The sequence below is a fragment of the Canis aureus genome, chromosome 17 (genome assembly GCF_053574225.1).
Source record: "Canis aureus isolate CA01 chromosome 17, VMU_Caureus_v.1.0, whole genome shotgun sequence".
NCBI classification, from domain to species: Eukaryota; Metazoa; Chordata; class Mammalia; order Carnivora; family Canidae; genus Canis; species Canis aureus.
The window spans coordinates 45,449,571-45,474,230 of record NC_135627.1 but is presented as its reverse complement, the minus strand read 5'-3'; the positions used below and the strand labels follow the sequence as shown (position 1 = coordinate 45,474,230).

Genomic DNA, 24,660 nt, shown 5'->3' with positions numbered 1-24,660 from the left:
GGTACTCTAACAGGTATTCTAACATAGGAGAAAGTAGTCTGCATGGCTACCTGCAGACATACCCAAAGACCCAAAATTTTGCAGAGTTCCACTGAGTCTTTCCAGGAAAGGGAGTACCAGACACATTAACACAAATATCTAGTCTGTGCTGCATTGGGTGTTCCCTGCCTTCATGGAGCTTCTAGTCTATTACATTAATTCAGTGGATAACTATATGAAGTAGGAAGACAGTTAAGGTAGGAAAAGCATATAATGCTATCAGTATCACATCCTACTATCTTCATAGCACATCATTCAACAAACCAATAATTCTGTATCATTTGGCTTCTTATGTAGACTAACCTACAAAGAGATGACAAAACAATTTTCCCCTTAATGGTATTTTTATTACAACTTATGAAAGTGGCATTTGCATTTTATACAGTCTTTTGTACAGCTTAGGTCATACGTCTGGTTCACAAAATGCATACACTAAGTCTTACAACGTTGACAAACCAAGTTTGTGAGCCTTCAAGATCCATCACATGTGAGCAATCACAAATTCACAAAAGTTCTCTTAAAGGGATCTATCTTGTCCAGGTGACACACGACCTCAATGTCATTTTTCTCCAAGTATAACAAATAAAGGCAGAGTGAGGACACATCATATCTTACTCAGGGCACTAACACAATAGGCATAAAAGGTGGCAAAGCACAGGTCACAACAACAAATTTAAACAAGTCTTCAAATGTGGCTAAGTAGAGAATGAGAGCTGGTTCATGGTACCTTCTTGTGGACAAGAAGGAAGTCAACATGAGCTTCAGAGAACTACAGTAGCTACTACAGGTTTATGCATGCTCCCAGAACATTCCTGAATGGATAAAATTTGTTGAATTAGAAAAACTAAAATGGGTAATTTAAAATTAAGAAGACCTTTAAAATTGAGGGGCAGGAGTATAATATTTAGAAGAAAACAGATAAAAAATTTAACACTTCTTTTATCTTAAAAAAGGCACCAAGCCCAGAAAATCTTATAGTTCTTAAAAACAGCAAGTAATTTGTAGACTGTGTAAAAATATTTGAGAAGAAAGAGGGCCTATTTATCAGTTTATATCATCAATCTGGCATAGCTAAAAATGTGTTCATAACTAAACAAAAGAGAAACCAAACATTTGTGAAGGAGGCAAAATTCTCAAATGAAATCATTTCTATCTTATTATTGTCAATTCATAATCACACACTTGATTTTTTTATTAAGATTTTATTCATGAGAGACACAGAAAGAGAGGCAGAGACACAGGCAGAGGGAGGAGAAGCAGGCTCCATGCAAGGAGCCCAATGTGAGACTCAGTTCTGGGAATCCGGGATCAGGCCCTGAGCCAAAGGCAGACCCTCAACCATTGAGCCACCCAAGTGTCCCAACACATTAGTTTTTACATAAAATGAATAGTATATTAAGTATTAATTAGTACAGTAGACATGTTATTAATAAGCCAACATTCATTGGCATATATGATCATCTTATTTTTTTTAATTGATGGAGTAACTGACCAAGAATTTTCAGAGATAATCTAAAATATAGTAGTTAAGCCAGAAGCTTCTGCTATCCATCTAGATATACCATGGAAAAGGCCTGCATGAATGAAGCCAAAACATAGTAAAACAAAGCTAACAGATATAGAAAGACTGAGTCCCTAGGTCATTTGAGAACCTAGATCTAGGCCTGTCAGAAGCCAATAATACCCAATATACTGAACCTATATCTAGGCTCATCTGAAGCCAATAGCTTCTTGGATGCATGAGGCAATATGTTCCTGATTTTCTTTGAGTCCACTTGAGCAGAGTCCATTATTTCTAACAGAGGGCAGAACAATTAAGTAGGGGAAAGATAAAATATGGAAAAGTATATTTTTATGACCCCACTGGGGAGAGAAAGGGAAGGAAAAAAAATCCACTGAAGTGTGACTTCCTTAAGGTACTGAATATAGATATCCAATATCAAGCTTTCTATTATGCTGTAACTTCCAGTGACAGGTACCCAAAGCATGCTGTAACCACACATAGTAACCACACATAGTTACTCCTGTGAACTGAGTTTTCTGACTACCCAGAGTTTTTGTACCCCAAACTGTTTATGAGCTGTAATATCTCTTCTAGTTAATATAACCATACATGAGAATGAAAGAAGTTATTTCTGTGATAAATTACTTTAATGCTTAGAAAAGACAAGATTAGGATGAGTGCTTTAAAAAAAAAAAAAACTTCTTTTCAAATTAGATAGGGGGAAGATACCAGATAAGATCATATCGTTAAAAAAAAAAATCAGACAAATCTAAGTTTGATCTTAAGACTACTTTACAAGTATAAATTCTTGGTCGAACTAAAACTTACAAAGCACAAATGGTGCTTCATAGGTATGCCTTACACAGAACAAACCAAAATAGGAGTAAACCCTACTCAAAGAAAGGGACTTGGCCCCATATCCAAAGACCAGCATGTGAATATGTATGTTCATTTTTCAGGTAGAAGCAAAAATAATCTTTATGCCAGTTTTATTAATTTAACTTTATTCCATTATGAATCCAACATAAGAATGCTTCAGCTGTATCATCCATTTACCCAGTGCCATTTTACACTTTAAACTTTGATGACTCAAACTTATGTAATCATTGCCCTACTTCCCGTCCTATAGGTTACAACACAAAAGCTCCTAAAATCTTATTATTTAGTAAGTTATGCCTTAGAGAGGGATAATGAATTTTCTCCTATCAAAAATAACAAAGTGGGATTCTGAACTCAAAAAAACATGGACTGCTAGGATGAGTAAAGTAAGCTTTTATAAAATATTGTAGAACACAAGTTAGTAATTCATACCTTCTGGAAAAGATAGAATGTAGTCTTTGTTCCTATTTCCAGTCATTAATATTACTATACTTCAAATAATATTTCAGCAATTTTCTTAGTATTTAAAAACAGTATCTAAATAGTTACCATTTTTGTAATTTATTTTACTACTGTATATATAATAAAGTCCTAATGTCCATAACATTTTACAATGTGTTACAGAAATTGATGAGTTTAATTACTTAATGTGCACGGATCAATTTGAAATAAATTGAAAATGAACACACCGTACACTCTACTTAATCTTGTTAGTCTTGTTTCAGAATTCACTGTCTAATTTGTAACCCAGTAGGCTGTATTTTAAAATAGAAGATTTCTTTTACATTTCAGCAGTTTAAAGCCAAAGCAACTACAGGAAGGTAGAGTTCTAGTAGTCACAAAGTGTGACCTCAAGGGGAAGGAAGGTCCCTGGCTTTCATTCTCTAAGCCAAATCCCTTGGCTTGTTATACTTTTTTTTCCCCCCTTAAAAATGAGTTGGAGATATCCTACATCTCTGTCTATAGAATAATTTTAAAATGAATCACAGGCACAAACAGTTCACAAATTGGTAAACAAATGAAATAACAAAGGAAATAATCGTTCAAAATCACTTCTGGTTGGTTAAGGATGGCACAGAAATATATACTTAAGAGGAGTGATACATTTTCATTAGTAATACACTTTCATAGTAATACAGTATCTGCAAAAGGGGTCACACCGTACTTTTCACATCACCGAACCATTTTAAAAATCCAAGGTGAAATAAACTCTCAGATGCCTATGAACTCCATTTACATGGAGTACATCACTGTAATTTTTAAAAATGCATTCATATTCAAATCTGAGAAACAGGATTCTGAGCTCATCAGGCCTGCTTAATTGCACCAACATCTGCAATCAATTTAAATTCTTTAAGATAGTCTTTCACAGTGCTTGAAGTGATTTCATGCTGCGATAGATTTAACACACTCACTAATTTATAGACACACACAAGCAGATGAGACCTATTTTTCCAGGGGTGGGGTAAAGTACTGAAGGGCAGTCTGAATTTTCCAACTATCAATGGGATATAAAACAGGATGCATTCTGCATAAGCTATTGAAATTATATGAGAAGATGATAGCACTGCATAAACATAATATAGAAATTAAAACTAAAACTAGTGTTTTATTTAAATCTATTTGTAGGTCATGGATCATTAAGAGGTTTGATGAAAGTTTATGGGTAGAATAAAGAGCAAAACTCGGAGCTATCAGGTAAGGTTACATAGAGAAATGGTATTACTTACTAGATGACATTTTCCTGCCCTGAGTCAAGGAGGGTGTGGACAAGAAAGAAGAAATGTGGATAATCCAGAACTGTTCTGTAACCAAAGACATAAATTGGCATCGAATCAAGAATATAAAACTCACAATCAGAAAACTAGAGGATTTGGACAGATGGCAGCAGCAGTACAGTTTTTGGAATTCACTGGGTTCCCACAGAAAATAACAACTAAAGGGCAAAACCAAAACCTTAACAATACCAAGCAACAACTTATCTCTGTGATCCTCAAAATACAAGCAGTAAGAGACAAACCACTAATGACTAAAAATCTACACAGTATCAATGTCTATGCAGGAAGAAACAGAGGAGGCAAGAAGGTGCCAGATGAACCTGAAAACACCAGAAGCCCAAAAGAGGCCCAAAGTGGTCGTTAAAAAGCTCAGTAGGCTATTTTGAAGACAGTGGCTAAACTGGGTAGAGTCTGGTCCACTCCACTTATGGGAGAGCACAAGTGATAAAAAAAAAAAAAAAAGACCTAAGGAGACTGGAGCAGTCCTTGAACTCCCAGCACTGAGCTGCCCAACCTCCCCTGCAGGACAGCACCCCACTCTGACCAAGTGCTGAGGATGAATCAAAATTGAACAGAACATTCCTACAGAAAATGAACAGTCACCACAAAAACAAAACTGCAGACCTGGCAAAGTAACTTACAACTTCATAATGAGGTAAGAGACATTAAGACAATGTATAGGACATGGAAAATGTGGGGAATCAAAACAGAATTCAAAAACCTCAGAAGGTCAGAGAACTGGGAGAAGGGGCAGGGAGAGGGGTGGCTGGTAACTAAAATAAGCAAATCACATCAGAAGTAAAAACGAAACTAGAAGGAATGAATCAGAACAAAAATAAAGAAGATATAAAGAATTTGGGACAAAGCGGCAAATTGAAGATACACAAAAATCTAACCTAGAGATAACAGGATCCCTGAAGAAGAAACCAAAGCAGGACAACAGAACACTTTCATGAAATTTAAGAAAGACAATTTTTAAAGACTTAAAAAGTACATAATGAAAGTATACTGTTTATCATAGAATCCCAACTCAGACATCTAGATAAAGAGAGCCAGTAATCTGTAAGGGATAAAAATAGTTACAAGCAGAACTTTTGACTGCAATACTGTCATGCCTTATGGCAGAAGAAAATGATATATTTCACATCCTAAAGAAAAGAAAAAAATAGAAACACATGAGCCGAAGATTTTATATCCAATAAAACTGACTAATGATAGAAGGCACATACAGTTATCAATATGCAATACTCAGGAAATGCTGTTCCCAGGAGCCCTGCAGAGAATCTACTACAGAACTTCAGACAAACGTCTAAAGAAACACCAGCTTAAAGACTAGTGGTGAGCATTAAAATACAGTAACTTAGAAATAAAGAAGAAGCAGGGGCTAAATAGAAGGGAATTACTCATAGAAGAAAAGGCTACATAAGACTAGAAAAAACTATAAAATGTAACGTCTATATGCTCCATTCATGCAGACATAGTACAACAGCAGCAGCAGGTAGAGACCCCATAGGCAAAAGAAAAAAGTCTGTTTAATATACCCAATGTTTTTCTTTTGCTAGCTCTCCACGGAAGAGGCCTGGAAACAGTGATTAATCCACCAGCAATAAGCATCCTTACCCAGACTGTTACCATTCCCCACTGAAGGAAAAGATTAATTCTAGGCATAGTGTCAAAGAACCACCTCAATCATCATATCTTACACCAAGTAGGAATCAAACAACTCAAAACTTCTAAGGTCGCGCCAAAAGAACTAGGAGCCAACTGGTCAAAGATGGGACAACAAAGCTTCACTAAGAATAGTAATTATAGGGATCCCTGGGTGGCGCAGCGGTTTGGCGCCTGCCTTTGGGCCCAGGGCGCGATCCTGGAGACCCGGGATTGAATCCCACATCAGGCTCCCGGTGCATGGAACCTGCTTCTCCCTCTGCCTGTGTCTCTGCCTCTCTCTCTCTCTCTCTCTCTCTCTCTCTCTCTCTCTGTGTGTGTGTGTGTGTGTGTGTGTGTGTGACTGTCATAAATAAATAAATTTAAAATTTTTTTAATTAAAAAAAGAATAGTAATTATAATGTATAAATTATGTTAATGATAATATCTTAATATTAAAAATAATTGGTTACCTTCAGAGGTTGATAGGAAACCAATTCAATATAGTGAAAACTGGCAAAAGAAAAGGATCAAGCAATTATCTTAAATTCCTGTATCATTAAGTCATTAGTATTTGCGAGGAAATGTCTCTTCATAAGTGTATTCCAACTAAGAATGGGCAATGGGAAAAAGACAATCTCTTCAACAAATGGTGTTGGGAAAATTGGCTTACACCATACCCAAAGATAAATTGAAAATGGATTAAGGATCTAAATGTGAGACATAACTATATGCCTATAGTTACTATAAAAATCCTAGAACAGAGCACAGGTAGTAATTTCTGACATAGGACATCACAACTTTTTTCTAGATAAAGGGTTAGTATTCAAAACACCTAGAGAACTTATACAACTCAACACCACAAAAACAAATAATCCAATTAAAAAATGGGAAGTCATAAACAGACACTTCTCCAAAGATGACATACAGATGGCCAACAGACACATAAGACGACACTCAACGTCACTCATCATCACAGAGATGCAAATCAAAACTACAAGGAGCGATCACCTCACACCTGTCAGAATGGCTAAAAATAAAAAACACAAGAAACAAGTGTTGGAAAGGATGAAGAGAGACAGGAGCCTTCCTGCACTATTGGTGTAATGCACACTGGTGCAGTCATCATGGAAAACAGTATGAAGATTCCTCAAAAAGTTAAAAATGGAACTACCCTACCATCCAGTAATCACACTACTGGGGATTTATTCAAAAAAAAAACAAAACAAAACAAAAACCACAAATTCAATGGGATACATGCACCCTTATGTTTATAGCAGCATTATTTACAACAGCCAAATTATGGAAACAGCCCAATTGTCCATAGATAGATGAATGGATAAAGAAGAGGTGATATACAATGTAATATTAATCAGCCTTGGAAAAGAATTACATCTTGCCGTTTGCAACAACATGGATGGAGCTAGAGAGTATAATACTAAGCAAAACAAGTCAGAAAAAGAGAAATACCATATAATTTTACTCATGTAGAATTTAAGAAACAAAACAAATGAGCAAAGAAAAAAAGTCAAATCAAGAAACAGACTCTTAACTAGAGAACTGACGGTTATTACACACCTACTGTAAATAAACTACAAAAATGTCTACTAAATGAGTATAATGAAGCCATTCTTTACAAAAACAATGCCAGAAAATGATTTAACTCACCGAGAGTGACAGAACAGCTTTCCCAAGTTTAAAAAAAAAAAAGATCTACCAAAAAGAAAAAAAAAAAAAATCTAGCATAACAATGATATGCAAGAAATAGTCAAAACCTAGGGTTATCTAAATTTACTTTAGGACTATTTTTTCACATCTTAACAAATCGCAAGGATAGAATTCCCAGTTTACTTGGTCTATCCCTGGAAAGCTGTCTGATATTGAAAGGATTTGAAATAGTTTTGTATTACACTGAAGGTAAGAAGCTATACCAACCCTATTTTCTTCAAAGTAGGGGGAACCATTACATTGCACCAGTTAGGAAACTGGTAATAAGTCAGGGAGGCATGAAATTAGAATTAATGCTTTTTGTGTATCAAAATGATTAACCTTTGAAGGATTTTTAAGCATGTAGAGAATTGTATTCTATTTAGGAATAATTAAGGACTGAAAGGCTGTCTCTTAAGCCCAAACTAAATTAAGGAGGGTTTTAAGTTTACAACCCCCAACGAGAGGAAGAGAAATCAGTCCACTGAAGCTTTGAAACTAGGCATACTCTTTTCCTTCTCACTAATGCTGATCTATCAGGCATCTTTTCCCAAAGCAGACCAGATTCTTCCATCTGTTACAGTACATGAAATCAGCAGAGGGGAAGGCCAAGTGGCCAAGCATCAGGATTTCTTAGTAACTACAGTATGCCACTTGAACACCCATTTTGACCTGATGCACATTCAAAGTAGTGAAAACCTAAGTGGCTTTATTAGTAAATACTCTCTATGCTTTGCCTTTAGTCTTTTGTTGAACTCTTTCTTAGTCTTATGTTGAATTAATGTTACACTATAAGACTTCTAGTGATGAGGCTCATCTTGTACAGCCTAGTAGTTTTCATCTTTGATTATATACTAGAATCACCAAGAGAGTTTCACAAAGTATGGATGCCTGAGTCCTACCTGCAGGAATCCTGACTTGTTAAATCCTGACTTGTCTAAGCCAAGGAGTTTTTTTTAAGTTCTCCAGAAGATTCTAATGGATAGAAGGTTGAGAGTCATTGTTCCTGTCTACTCTGTTTCCCCCTTGTTTCCTGAATTACCTCTCCCCTCCATCACTGAAAGGCAACTCTAGATACATAGCATTTTTTTTTTCATTTTCATATACTCTTTCAGAACTAGTTCTTCTTTCAAAAGGTTCATTCCATTGAGCTACTTGCTTATCACTTTCATCTCCATCAAATCATCTGCCTCTTTTTTCTGGCACTTTCAAAGTTTTTACTACTTTTGCAGTTATGGGTCATGATAAGTTTAATTACATTCATAAAATCTAAAAAGCATGAGCAAATTATCTCAGACCAAGAAACAACTCAGTGAGCAGGATAAAAACAACCTCAGATGATCTCCAATGCCACAATTGGTATAAGCATCAGTGACCCCATTAGGTTCTAAAATTCTAGGTTTTACCAGTAAATAACATTATTTCTATATCCGGTGAGTCTTTTTAAAAATTGCTTTAAGAGAAGATATCTTTAAGGTTTTTTAAGATTTTATTTACATATTTGAGAGACATAGCGGGAGAGAGAGCACACACTTGCAAACATAAGCTAGGGGGAGGGGCAGAGGGAGAGGAATAAACAGATTCTCTGCTGAGCAGGGATCATGACCTGAGCCAAAGGCAGATGCCTGACCAACTGAGCCACCCAGGTGCCCCTAAGGTTTTTAAAGGACCAAAAAAACATACAATTCTAATTTAAACCTAACATAATTTCTCATAAGAAAAAAAAAAAAGATGACTGGTTTCTTCATTACCATCTCCTGCCTAAGCAAGAACACAGTGCAGTAAGAACAGAAGCATATTAACTGCCACTGGTGCTGCCCAGAAACAACTCATAACGAAGCTGGATGAATTTGAGCTGTTGGAAGATCATTTTAATTGTATATAAATAAAACCTGTCCTATATGGGCAGAAATGGAAATTAAAGTGCCAGTTAGATTATTAAGAAATACTCCTAACAAGAAATTGGTTCATTGCCCTGGGGCTCTGATATTTCCTCCTAGTCAGCAAGCAAGACCTGGAGACAAAAAGGCAAAATATCGTAAGCAAGGGCATTGTTGATAAATAGGTAAATGTCTAATATGAAGGATCAGCCACAATTTTTTCCTAAGCTTTTATGTTACAAGTGTGCTTGAATCAAATCCCTAACCTGAAATGGAAGCCAAAAAAATAATCCGTTAACTTTAATTAGCAAGAATGTATAGGACTGTCCGATTCACCTAAGTTTCCAGTGGTTAAAATAGAAACCTTTCAAGTAATAATGACCAAAAGTGAGAAAAAAAAAAAAAAACAAAAAGAACTTATCTGTATCTGACAATGTTTTCCAAAATTAACATATGAAAATGAACACACACACCCCAAAACAAAGAGTCTGAAAGGTCTGAAAATGCCCTAATAATATAGTATTAACAAATCAGGGCTAAAAGAAATGAACTCTAGGGAAAAATACACAAATCTGAACATCACTAGTATTTTTCTAAAACAATTCTTTTCTGATCAAAATATGCCTAGATGGAAGACACTGGACAAAACCATGACCTCTATACTTGAACTGCATACCCTACTGGGCTAGAACAAGTAATACCAGGTAACACCTTTGAAAATACACTATACATAACACATGTACACATACACACATTCAAGAATCTATAATACCACATTTACAAACTCCATTTGGACTCGTTTTATCACATTGCATAAAATACTAATTGTTAGTCTATGTGCCTTTTAAAGTTATGCTCTGTAATATTTGATATTTACTTCTTACTAAAAAATGTCTAAGCAAGAACTACAGAAATACTTAAGGGTAGAAGGAGTATAGTCAAACACTAAGCAGACTTTTCCAATACATGCCTCAGAGGAGCATTGCAGGCAGTTGTCTGCAGTCTCAGATGACTAAGAAAGAGAAAAGCTGAAAAAAAACTCCAAGGAAGCTAGCAGACTTCCAGGAGCAAAAAGAGTAAGTCTGCTTCTTTCCCGGGGGGAGGGGCAGGGCGCACACAAAAGGAAAAAACTCAATATAAACAGGAAATAAAGAATAGATGTTCTAATTAAGAAGCTGAGAAATGTGAAATTAGGCCATACTGGTTATCAGCTACCCCTAAAAAAAAAAAAAAAAAAAAGTCACCCTTTACTTGTAGCTGTGATACAGCTTTCCTATGACATACAGATTGGGGCAGGCAGGGGAGGGGGGTGGGGGGGGTGGGGGGGACACGGAGAGTCAGGGAACAGGGAGCCTACAGAGATTTTGGATTCCAAGCTAACACATTCAGAAGGAACAAGAGGTATAAATTTTGGAGAAATTCTTAGGGTTTCTTAGCTCATTCTTAGGGGGCTCCTGACAGTGGACAGGAGCCCACTGTCCCAGCACTGTCCCCTACACCCAGCTTCTGGCTGGACCAGCAGCCCCTCTGGGGGTGGGGGTGGGGGGGTGCAGGAACATTTTACTGTACAAAATGGGATCATTGATAACGTTTGGGACTTTTAAATAACCCTTTTCATTTTAAATTCACACATACTTGGACATACCCCTACCCCTACCTCCCATGTCTCCCCCTTAAAGGAGGAAAAAATCAGGAAACTTGAGCCAGAAGGACCTCAGAGGCTATCTGGCCCTTCCCAGGAGGGCAAAACCCATCAGCATCCAACGGAGAACCAGGAGCTGGGGGACCCACCTTCTTGGCCTTCCAGGGAACTGCAGGATCAGAAGGAGAAAACTAGCTATTCTAAGAGGTCTGTTCTACGGTGCTGATGGGATTTCATTTTAAAACAATTTTCCAGTGTTAATCCATTTTTTGCAAATACCTCCTCCTACTCTCTGGTTTTGTATGGGTGGGTGAAGGTTGTTCTAGATTGTCACAGGTGTTTAGAAAATGCCAAAATAATACTAATGATAATAAAAAAAAACACACATTTTATCCACATCTAATGATACACCCAAAGGACAAGACTACATGGCAACAGGTAGCAGTCCAGTTGTAATCTATATAGAAGTAAACTGATGGGCAGTCTCACCATCTTGCATTTAAAAATAATTTGGGGGGGGGGGGCGCAGTGAACTTGGAAGCACTGATAAGCAAAAGCTCAAGTCCACAGAATGCAAAGCCTTATATTCATTCAGCCTCCTGCCTCCCTCTCACACCCTCTGAACTGCTTTCTCCTTCCAGGGATTTGCTTTCACTTCCTAGGGTGCAGGTTTTGACTTCTCAGGACTCCTCTCCAGCTTTATATTGCCACAGTTCATCCTGAAAAAGTTGAAAAATGAAATAGCACATAGAAGATTCTTTCTTCTCAACATATGGGAAGAGTATATTTTTCATTTTTGCAACTCCTTTGTGATGGGGGCAGGAGTGGGGGTTGCAGGAGGGAAGAATCCTTATGGATCTAAATCCTCTTCTCTACAGGTATCCTTTTTAACACATGTCTTCAGTTGTTTTTAAGGTAATCTATGGCTTCCTGTGACTTTCACATTACCCAGACATCATATACCCAGAGCCGGTTCACCCTGAATACAACTCAAGCCCCCACCAGAAAACAAACACCAACATCAAACCCGGTATCAGAGAATCACAGACATAGATACACCAACACCAAGGAAAGAAAAACTGGGTGAAGGCAGCAAGTCTATTAGGATTTATCTCAAAGCCTGGTTTGTCTCCTCCAAGCACTAGAGTCCTGACAACAAAATCATCATTTAACATTATCCACAGGGGTGCTTTAAGAATTTTAAGGGGAAAAATAACTAAACCACAATAAAGGGTGAGAACGACACTCAAAGTCAAGGTAAGCATGACTGAATACATTTATAAGGTATATTTTTATTAAATTATAGTTCCAGGTAGAAATTAGGGGAAATTTTCACACAATTTGAGGCTTCAGAGCTCCTCTCTGCTTTATTTCAGAATTTTCTTCTTTCGTTCTTTGGGAACCAGAGATTCTCTTCCATTTGGACTGTCATGTTACATCCTAATTTCAAGGTCCTTACTACTTACTGCAGAATACTTACCATCCACCTAGTAATCAAATAAAAGTCAAGCCCGTATTCATTCTTTTCTGAAAGAAGTTTTAATAAACTTGCTACTGAACATCTGAGGCAAGTGATCTACCAAGGAATGTCCGCTTGGCCTTGTAGTACCCACTCTCATGTAGCTGGAGCATACTTGACGAGGGAAGTACTTTCCAGAATGAACTAGAGATAGAGACCCTACGTAGGCAAAAGGCTATCGGGAAAGTCCAGCCAGACACGCACAACAACAAAGCAAAATCCCAACCTCAAGTGGTTTAAATAAGAAATGCATCACCTCACATGAGGAAGAATCTGGAGGCAGGACTTTACACAGCCAGAGCAGCAGCTCTAAGGAGTCTTGTGCCAAGCATCCCATACCCTCTCACAGCCGTGTCAAGTAAAAGGGAAAAAAAAAGTGGTTTTCTGCTCTGGATCTTTTTATGAGGGAGGGGAAAAAAACTTTCCTCGGAAGACCCCAGCAGACCTGGCTTCCAGACTGTACCGGCCAAATCTGGATCATATATCCACACCATAGGAAGCTGGAAAAATGGGACTCTGGAATTTTTAGCCTCTAAAATAGGCTCTTTGCTTACTAACATTTTAACAATCCTTTTCTAACTGAAAAAATTCAGCATTACTATTTGGCTACTTAAACTTAAGGTCTTAGAAATAATCTAGCTTGATGGAGGAATTGTTTTTCCCCCAAATCCAAAAACCAAGCTTAACTACTTTAGGGCTGGTTTGAGGGTTAATAATTCTAAAACATTTTCAAATTATCAACTGTAGGCATCCAGTGCTATTTTCAAAAATATTAATGCTTACCCACAAAAGAGAATCTCAGAGCAAAGGCTAAGGCTAAATTTATAATAAAAGTTTATCTGACACAAATACCCCTTATACTCTCTAGAACAACCCATCAATGGATTTTGATGGTTTTTCTTCAGAACAGCTTTTTTTGTACTCATTAACCTCAATACGCTGGTATGACAAAGTCTGTATCTAAGAGTTAATGTGTTTCTACTTCCAGAGCAAAAATAGATGACTGGTCAGCTTGAACTTTCCACGATGTTAACCATCTGCCAAATTATTCAGAACCCTCCTAGGAAAAGCCATGATCCTCCACACACTAATTAAATGAGTGAATGCTTTAATCATACTTTAGATAACTAATCTATTTCAATCCTGATAATCTAATTATCTAATTCTAGTAAATAAATTCCAACCTTAGTCCAAAACGATTAGAGGATTAAAGTTTAAAATTAGTGAATGCAAACTGAAATAGATCCACTTTAATGAAGTTCAAAGCGGTTTGTTCTTCTATTAAAAAGTCTGTTTATTATCTGAAATTCAAGAATTGAAATGCAGTATTATGCCAAGGTTTTCTAAACCAGATTTTTTTGTTTTTATTTATTCATTTGAAAGAGAGAGAGAGAAAGCACAAGCAGGGGGAATGGAAGGCAGAGGGTGGGGGAAAAGCAGACTCCCTGTATAGCAGGGAGCCAGAGACTGGGTTGGATCCCAGCACCCTGGGATCTTGACCTGAGCTGAAGACAGATGCTTAACCAACTGAGCCACCCAGACACCCCTAAACCAGATCTAACTAATGTAATATCCCTTCAATTTATTAAGTGAATTCATGCCTATTGGATTTAAAATTCCCTAACAGGAGACTCTTCCCAGATTATTCCATGCAACAGTTACATCAGAGGGAGGTGGGTGAGGGGATGGGGTAAAATAAAGGGGATTAAGAATACACTTACCAGTGAAGAGCCCTAATGTACAGAATCAGTGAATCCTATTGTACATCTGAAACTAATAACACTGCATGTTAACTATACAATAAAATAAAAGGAAATATACCATCTCCACTCCCCTTGTGTTTTTTCCACAATCTATTTCATCTACCAAACGTTTGTGTGTTTGTTATGTGTGTCCTATGTTGCTCCATAGGCCACAATGACTGTCTATCTTGGCACTCTAACTCCACTGCCTAAAATAGTGCCCAATAGAAAGACACTTTACTAAATGTGAGGTAGACTCACTAATGGTCAATCTGCATTTTCAAAAATGTAGTCAATTCACATCAGTAATTACGTGCAATGATTTCAACAGCAAGAACAAACAAATCACAAAGAAAAAACAAGAAACTAACAATTGCTAACCACCACCTCTGCTACCACAAGAGGCAGCCACCAGTTATAAAATCTTTATGTTCCACTCATGGAATAAACAAATTCTAACAACAAGCCTATGAATGAGGACATTGAGAATCAGAGGTAAAATAAGATGCCCAATGTCAAAGGGCATCAACAACACAAGTGCTCTCTCAAGTTCCTAACACTCATTTGCAATAACCAGGTAGCATTAAGGGATAAAAAGCAACCTTCGTCAAAATAGCAGAATAGAGCACCCATCTATATAAGGAGCCAGAAAAAGTACAGTACTCAGTGATTTCTACAACTCAACATCAGACTGCTGAACACGAGGCATATTTAAAAATTAAACATCACTTGAGTCTGTCTTCCAAAAGAAAAGCCTCCAAGTCACTGAGTGGTCTCAGATAAAGTGAACTCAAGCATAAGTAACTTATGTTCTTGTAACCTGGCCTTTAGTTAAAGTACCTAGTGAAAACCACAGTGTGATATTTTTCTCTGACCCAGTTCTATTTTAAATTCAGCCAAAATCATTTTCCACTGTCTTCCTGATTGCTTCTTCATTAGCTCCCGTTTTGTAGATTTCATCTAATCCATTTATTTAATTTCTATATGACTGGTCAAGCTCATTTGTTGTCCCATGAAATAAATGTAATTGATTCTGCCTGCCAGTCATGGTTTCTTAGACATTCCCCTCATTACTTCCATCCACATATTTCATGTTTCCCTGGAAAACGGGCAGCCACGTGGAGGCTTAATGCTCCTTTCAATGTCTACATTTATAATTTGTTACAAGATAATTTTATCCGTAGGGAAACTCACATTAAAGATATGCCTCTCAGCCACTATTATGTGAACTGATTTAGGTAGTTAGAGTAAAATCAGTCTTACTTTTCTGTAATACAAATATTACCCCAATTTATAAGTGACATCAGAGATCAATAGCCATCTTAATCCACTAACAAGGAAAGAAGTCTTGGAGTGAGGAAACCAACCCAGTCAGTGTTCCTCACCGACACCAGAGGCTAAAAAGCAAAAGCAGTTTTAGAAGGTTGAGAAATATTTTTAAATTAAGTAAACATCCTACTTGTGGCCTTTATACATTCAAAAACCCTGTGATTCCAGCTGCCCACAAACGTAAGCACTTCGTTAGACAAATGCGTTGTTTTCCACACTAGAACACGGTTCAGCAGTATTTTTCAACTTGACAGTTTTACTTACTGTCTTAGAAGCAGTATTAATGTACTGCATCACCATTTCTTTTTTGATGCTGAAGTCCTTTTCCCGCAATGGTGCCTTCTTATCTTCATTTAAATTCATATCTTCCTGGAAAACACAATTAAAAAGCCTCATTTTAGAATCTAAGTAGAACAGCAATTCTACATACCCTAGGAATGGGGGGGGGGGGTCAATAATTTGTGACTAAAGCAGCATTAATTGTTTTGGAATGATTTACGTGTAGTTTTGCCTGGAGAAAAAAAAAGCAGGAGATACTGACCAAAAAAAAAAAATGTTCTAGATCATTTTAACAGGTTAAAATGCTTATCAGAAAACATTTTTAAATTCAGAGAGTTAGTAAAATTACATTCTCTTCACTATAGATAATTAGATAGTTGATTTCTACCTTTCATTAGGTCATCTAGATTCACAATTTAAATACACATATACAACTATAGGTTGTTCTCTTTTTTTTTAATTAACAACAGCTGCACCTGAAGCCATCTTGCACTATTTCTGAAAGAGCTGCTCCAAGCTGTCATAAAATTTAGAAGATATATAAACCAAGCACTTTCCAGATTGTGTAGCTACAAGCTCATATAATAAAATACTTGGTTTAGATCCTAGCAAAACGCAAAGCATCCTATAGTTGTCTCTTTTCTACACATATCAAAAATACCCACTAACTACTTTGTTTATTCTGTGTTCTAAATCACATAAAAATTGTACTCATAAAAAGAGTACATCCCTAAAATCCAACATTTCTCAATAGCACCAATCAAAATAAATGGTTAAGTAACCTAGATCTTGCTATAGGTTGCATTCTACCTAAAAATACATATCAAGAATATCCACTTACATATGGGAATTCCTATGTAAGAGGTACTTTATCTAGAGGCTCTTCTGGCAAAGGGAAAGGAGGCTGAGGGAAGGCAGTGCAAATGGATTTCCTCCAGATATTAGCCCTTGGTCATTTGTGATGTACAATATAACACACCTGAATTCCATAGCCATGCAGAAACAGGTACATAAAAAAAAAAAAAAATCAGAACTTTAGATCACCTGTGGAGCCCAGCAGGGTAAATTTATTCTAAGTTTTATAAGAGTGCTACAATTCATCAGACGCTGTAGTTTATGCCTTTAGCTGACTCAGTTTTTGGCTACTAATCCCTTTAAGCACTTAAAAGTCAAAATTTCCTTCATTTCACCTTGATATAAATATTTAAGATCTTAGAAGTTCTTCCACTTGACACTCTAATAAAAGGTAGTAATTAGTAATGTCACTCCTGGCTGTTCAGGTTAGAAATATCCTATTATGTGAATAATGGGTTTGTTTTCTTCCCCTCTTCTCCCCTCCCTTTTTTTTTTTTTTTTCCTTTAAGCCAAGGGCTTTCAATAGGCCTTAATACCATTTAGGATTTTAGAAAGGTCTTGGGATATTTTGGGTGTCAGTGACTGAGAGGATGCTACCAGCATTTATTAAGGTGTGCTAAACATTCTTCAACACCTGGGCTAATCCTACACAATAAGAAACTGTCCTGCGTCCCGCAGACAAATGGACATATCTTAAAGAAAACCATAACTTATAAGGCTAGACTAATTCAATCGAATTAAATGTAAAATGCAGTATGTAAATTGGTCACAGATCAAATACTTCGCATTGTGAGTTTTTAAGATACACTGATTTTTCTAAGAATTCAACTACTCTGCAAATTATAGTTACACTGGGTTTTTTGTTTTTGTTTTAAATAACCTTTACCATCAATCGTGTTCTATTTTTGAAATATGAGTATCCCTGGACAACACTGGATGTGGCACCACTGCTGTTATACTCACATGAAGCAAAGATTCAAGAATGACTTTATTATACCTTCCTGAGCAGTCAAAGCCAATTGCTTATATTGAAATGTATATTATTGTATTATGCAGTACAGTAAGGCATTAAGTACATTTTAAAAATTATGAGTGTAGATAGCATATATTACCTATAAAGAATTTCACTGAAAGAAAGTAATGGGGAAGTTACGGGGAAAGTAATGGGAATAGTTGTTATAAAAGAGCAAGGGATATAGTAAGAGTACTGAGAACCTCTGTATTAAATTATTCACTTTTATTTTTTTCTGTCCAATGGCCAAGCATGACCCAGCCTCTTTAACCAGCAAATTAAAATATGCAGTAAATACAGAATATAAAAAAACCTAGAAGTCCATTAATTGTAGCTGAAATCAAAATAAAATTTTAAGGGATATGCTTTTAAAAAGTCTACTGCTTTCTTTTTTGAAAGGCATATTCAAGAGGATAGCTCACACAAAAGTAGTATATTGGGAATTAAGGAAGAAACCCAGAGTTCTCCCAACCTCTTTACCCTACCTTACCCCATCTTTCTTATCCAAATATAGCACTTGCTTCATAACAGTACCTGTTTAAAAGCAAAAAGAGAAACAAAGAAGAAATGATACTAAGAAGTTTGGAATTAGCTACATGGTACCACACACCTTTCGTATTAGGCATCTAACTCACAGGTGGCCATCTCTATATGGCCAGAAAGAAATGGCACTGGAAAAGCCAGCTCTGCCATTTACAAAAGAAAAGGAAATACGGAAGTAATGAAAAGGAAAAATATGTAGTTGTGTATAAAAAATGCAAAATGTATAAAAGAGATGATTTTTACCTCTACAAAGAAAAAGGCTGAAAGAAAAAAGCCTTATTGGACACTGATTTTAGCGGTGGGGCAGGCGAGGGGTTGGCGGTGGTACAAATTCCTTGGTAAATGTATTAGAAGTTTTTTCCTAACAAATGCACATCTATGTTATGGGGGAAGAAAAAAAAATTCCTTCTACCCTTTATAGGTTCTTCTAAATTAATCTAGGAATTAAGTTGCCAGGAGGCAGATTAATGGGAGAAAAATTAAATTTTATTCACACATACAAGAAGCCCACATACATGAAAGATTCCAAGACAGAAAGGTAAAATGAGGTCTATATGCCATAATAAGCTAAGTTTCAAAGGGAAGAAGGGCAATTCACAGAGAGGTAAGAAGTTTGTTAATTAGATATTTGTCCTCCTATACACACGGGTTGCTCAGATAAAATTCCTCTCTTATAATAACTCTCTGGGACAGACTCCCAATTTAGATTCTTCTAGGTGGTTCAGAGAGGGGCAAAAAGTTTCTCTTGAGCCCACAGAGTCTCAACTGCCTTCAGCTCAAATAGTGCACATGCCAAAGTGGCACATATTGGAGAAACTTGCTCTGAACACTGTCAGCGTTTTTATGTTTAATCCCATAGGAGCTAAGCTAAGCACCTCTGAAGGCTCTCCAAGAAACTGGAGTGGGAGGGTTGGGTGCGGGGGATCCAGAGGAGCCTAGCATCTTCATTTAATGACCCCTTCCTTAAGGGGAAATCTTCAGCCTGAGATTTTGAGTATCACACTGTCTCTCAACTCCATGAATTACAGAACAGAAAATACAGACTCCCAGAAATCAAACGACTTTTCACGGAGAGCTGGCTATTCGAAATGTGAGAACTGGAGCTCAGACTCCCAGTCTAGAGCAGTTTCCAGGTAATTATAATAGGTCCCTTGAAAGCAAGTCATCAATTTTGATGTTACTCAGTTTACATCTGCTCCAGATGATACAGTATCTCTACTGTCTTAGGTCAAGTTCCCTACAGATAGAGTATAAGACAGGGATTCTGGTGCAGAGGACTAATGGAGGGGATGCACTCAGGAGAGGGGAGTGAAAAAAAAAAAAAAAACAAGACAGAGCAGGGCAAAAGACATTTGAAAATGTTGCCTTAGCTAGACTCTGGCTTCACCCGAATTGCCCAGCTATCAGTACTACCAAGAGGGAGAGAGCAGCCTCACACCTCCAAATCAGTCAATTAGCTTCGGGGTCCTAGTTACCGAACCCCAAATCTCTGAATAGGGCAGCTGTGAGCCACTAGGAATCAATATTTATCACCTGGGGTTTACAAGCACCAGGCTGGTAAAGGGGGGCGGGGGGGTTGTAGGGGTACCAACAGCACCCACTACACCTTTTGAAAATAACTTTATAGTAAGGCTTCTTTCTAAACAGAATTTAATAATACAGAAACTCATATTCACGGCCTCAACAAGCAATATGAGCCACTGTATTAACCAATTCTTCCATTCAAACATAGGATGGGACATCATCTAGTATCCTACATAGGTACAAAATGATACTACAGGTACAAATTTTGAGAACCCTGAAATGTGGTTTACTTCAACATATCAATGTACTGGAATAGATGTATGTAATTCATTAAATATTACAAATCAAGTACTGAACAGGAAATACACAGAACATAATTGCAAAAGACCAGCTGAGTAATTTGAGTGATGCTAATATTTAGTTTAAGAGTATATAGGAGATAGGATATATAGTGTATAGTGTACAATTTTCCCACTTAATAGATATTTATTCGTCGGCTATTTAGCTGAATAATCTCAAAAATACTTAAGCAGTTATCAAATCAAAACTTTGAAGAGTATGGTTAATGTTCTATTAATATCTTAACATACATTATAAATTAACTCATTTATAGTGCTACCTTCATATACATGTTGAGAAACAGTTTTGCCTGGGGACACAGGGAGTTGCAACATCAAAAACTAATTTTCCTTCAGTTAATTACTTTCTAATTAAAAACTTTACCTTAATTGAACCACTGTGCTATTTTACTACACGAGGCTGACTGGAACTAAGGATAGATTTTTAGTAAAAGAAAAAAAACACTGCAAAAGAAACTCAAATTGAGGGGTACTCTAGAAATAAAGATTCTTCTCAAGTATTGGGGTCATAAAAGATAAGGAAATGCCACTGACTGAAGGAGTCTAAGTATATATAGCAAACTGATCTCAAGGTATGATCCTGGATTGGATCCTAGAACAGAAAAAGCCTGAGTAGAAAAACTGGCAAAACCTCAATAATGTAGTTAGTATCGTACCAGCATTAATATCTCAGTTTTAATAACTGCACTCAAGTTACAGAAGGTGACATCTGAGAACATTGGGTGAAGGTTACATAAGAACTGTGTGCTCTTTTTGTGACCCTTCTGTAAATCTAAGATTGTTTCAAAATCATATTCTCAAAAAAAAATCATATTCTCGTAAGAATAAATTGAAATATTCATAACATCTCTGCCATAAAATCATTTAAGAATGAAAAAAATGGAACATCACTCACTCTTTTTTTTTTTTTTTTTTTAAGTCTAAGTAAGAAGAGTAAGTTTGCAGTGTATTTGGCTACAATAAATATAGACTTGACAGAGGGGGAAGGAAGTAAAGCCACTATCAGAATAAATCCCAGACTACTTAGAGATAGAGTTAAGACAAAGGTATCAGAATTCCATTCCAAATCTAAAAGGTCAGGCACCCTTTGGGATTTTCCCCAAACAAAATTTAAGTTGCTCACATTTCTTCCCATTTTCGTTCCAAACCTGCTCTGCAAACCATCCTCACTCTTCCCACAATTCTTTCTACAGCTTTTCACAAAGATTTAGTATTTCTGTCATCTTAAATAATGGTTAAGTTCTTGGGCCAGGCCAGTGCTAAACATATATAAGCTCTTTCATTAATCATCATGAATAACCCACCCAAGGTATGTACTAGCCTCTTTTCATTGAGGAGAGAGTGGAGGCTTAGGGAAATTCTTTCAGTTGCCCATAGTACTATAGCTGAGATTTGAACTCTGGTCTGCCTTAACTCTCCATTCTTATTCCCATAGTATTTATCTCCATTATCAACTAAAATCCCATTTCCTTTGTGGCTAATACTATTAGACTTATTATTTATGTTGCCAGCAACTTGTGTTGACTCCTCTCCCATCCCATGCCTTGCCATCCAGTCTTTGGCCTCCCCACACCAGCAGTCTTTACTTTCATTTTTCTCAACCACAGTCTTCATGACCATACCTAGACTTTGTCATTATCTAAAAACTGTCTACTCAAGTATCATCATAATCCCCATGACCCTATTCTCTGGCCTCCATCTTCTTTTCACTTGTCCTACTTCCACCCAGACCACTTCAATAAAACCTCTATCTTCTTCATCTCCTCCATTTTCTCCCAAAGCAAGTTAATTCCATGGTCCATCGCTTCCTTATGGAAAAGCCAACTAGTTTTTCCTTCTCAAATTCCCTAAGGTACTTATTTCAAACTTGCCCTTCCCCAAGAACTATGAAACTACCACTTCTACCTATCATTTTCAGTAAACAAATTTCAATTTCCTCCGTGAAAAGAAAGCTTCCAACTTCCCATTTCCTATATTACCAATTTATTTGCACACTAATCTTTATCAATTCTTGCATCTATCCAAAGATAATTCCATTCATTTATGGATCCTCGTTCTGCTCACCTCCTGAAAGGACACTGCATATCAATTATTCTTTTTCAATCCTATCTCACTAAATTGTTCTCAGTTGGTTGGGTCTCAATATATAAACATGCTAATCCTTAATGGTTTAAAATTAAAAGGAAAAAGAGCCTTCCCTCAACCCTAGCTCTGCTTTATATATGGCCTCCTTGATTCTCCTTCACAAGTAACCTTTAAAAGGACTTTTTCTGCACACGTGCTGCCACTTTCACAGTGCATACACCACAGTGGATTTCCTTCCAGGTATTTGCTAAATAAATATGATGTAACAAAAGTTCCCAAACAGAATTTCCTAATCCTATTTCAGGACAAAACATGAAATTGAAGTGATTTTCTGAAGGATGGAGCTGGAGCTAGAGATTATACTCACACCCCTGAGAACTGTGACAGAAACAAGGTCGAGACCCAGAAATGGATTCTTCAGACAGTAGTACTGACACCGGTAAATAGAGCCAAGCTGAAATCCAGGACGGAGCCTTGGAAAACCACACACCACCTCAGTGAGCTGGAACAAGGTGGTATCTGTGGGGGGAAGTGAACAGAGTGGAGATCCTACAGACTTCCCTCAAACTGTCTAGGTTTCTGTGATGTACTATGTCCACCCAGAGGAATGAGGGCTATGGCTTCTTCTAAATTGCACAAGGACATCATATGTGTCAAGAGCAGCTCTGACCCGGATATAGAATATAGTCAAAGGAATATAGTCAAATTAGCAGCTTTTTAAGATACTGCAAAAGATTTTGCCTATGTGCTGGATGGGGCCAGAAGTTCCCACCAACAAGAAAGTCACAAGTTTGCTACTATATTTTACACACCCTGACTCCATCCTACTGAAAAAATACTGGTACAAATATTTCCCACATTTTCTTGGCAAAACTGAGGTGGGGGAGGGGGGGAGGAGATCCAATCTTAATACTCTTGCAAATACATGCAACTAGTTAGAGCACTAAGGAGCAATCAAGCAAAGAATGGCAAACAGAATGGACATATTTTCAACTGAGTTACAAACATTAGTCTCACTATTTTCATTCACGGATGTGGATTTTACAAGACAGCATGCTCATTAAATTTACATACATCAAGTTGAGTGGGATAGTTAACACCATGGAGAGTCAGATTAAATTTAAAATGATTGACTATTTGGAGAATTAAGTGAATATGCACAGGCAGCAAGTTGAAGACGGTCAGGTTTGAGGTAATTCACCCAGAGAGGAAAAACTCTACAGACAGGCAGAGGCATGCCAGTTAGAAAATGTTTGTGGAGAGACAGGACAGTCCTCGATCCAAACATTCATGTGGATCAATAAGCATAATATCAGAAGGTATGAACTGGAAGCACAGCAATATCAAAATCAAACATTAATTCTTAAGTCAAAAGTAATCCTCTCATTTCAATAGTGTATTAAAGCTTCTGTTTCATGAGTTAAAACCAAGAGAATCATTCTTGCAAATAGTCTGTTTTGCTTAGTTTGCTCTTTTGTTTACAGCAACAAATTGGTTAAGCATTTTCAGAGGTCCACAAGATCCCCTAATTACTTCTCCTGAGACTTCAGATCTCAACATCCTAAAAGCACAATTTTGCCTCTATCTCCACTAAAAGTGTTCTTCTGTTCTTAATCACAATGGAATTCATCTTCCATACCACATGTCAAAAAAGTCTTGCTAATGCTTATCCCTACACTAAGGTAGTGTTTATACTATCATGAACAGGTTAGTGCCAAATAAAGTGAAAGATTTCATGATCTCATTCCAGATCATTATATACACTCAAATCGTGCACATTAACTGAATCTACTATCTAGTTCGGCAATTTGTTTTATTCTTAAGTTAGGTTTACATAAAACTAGAAAACCTTTAAGAGATAAATACACCTTGGGAAAAAATCAGAATTAGCACTATTACTACTTTATATTCAACATGTCCATAAATATGCTAACCTTACAGAATAACTGATCTTTCTTTTGACCACTTTTTACTATGTTCTTATGTATAACATTATAATAACCTTTTGTACTTATCAATGTGATTATAGAGATTTTTTTTTTTTGGTTCTGCCAATAGTGATGTTGGATTTTCACTGTTCTACCCATGGCATCTTTACTCAATCCCCATTAAAATTAATAGGAATCCAAACAGCTAGCTCATTAACAGGACAGCAGCCAGAAAACAGTATTTATCCAGAGACTAATAAAGAACTCACATAAAATGTTTGACCAAATACTCTAGGCTGGAGCTTATAGGAAGTGTAAAGTATCTCAATTTAAAACCAAATTTCAATTTGTCCCAAAGCCAGTATCAAAAAACAAAAGAAAAAAGAAACTCAAGCATCACTTTTCTTCC

General features: G+C 36.8%; 1 protein-coding gene across 13 annotated transcripts in view; it reads right to left on the bottom strand.

Moving 5' to 3' along the window:
• Positions 1–24,660, bottom strand: part of DIAPH3 (diaphanous related formin 3) — a 512,559-nt gene that overhangs the window by 417,264 nt on the left and 70,635 nt on the right. For all 13 annotated transcript variants that reach the window (XR_013355827.1, XR_013355826.1, XR_013355823.1 and 10 more), the window contains one exon: positions 15,931–16,035. Coding sequence is in view for 7 of the 13 variants with exons in the window: in XM_077855466.1 (XP_077711592.1) it covers positions 15,931–16,035 (105 nt within the window). In the remaining 6 variants the exon portion in view is untranslated. The remainder of the gene's footprint in view (positions 1–15,930; positions 16,036–24,660) is intronic.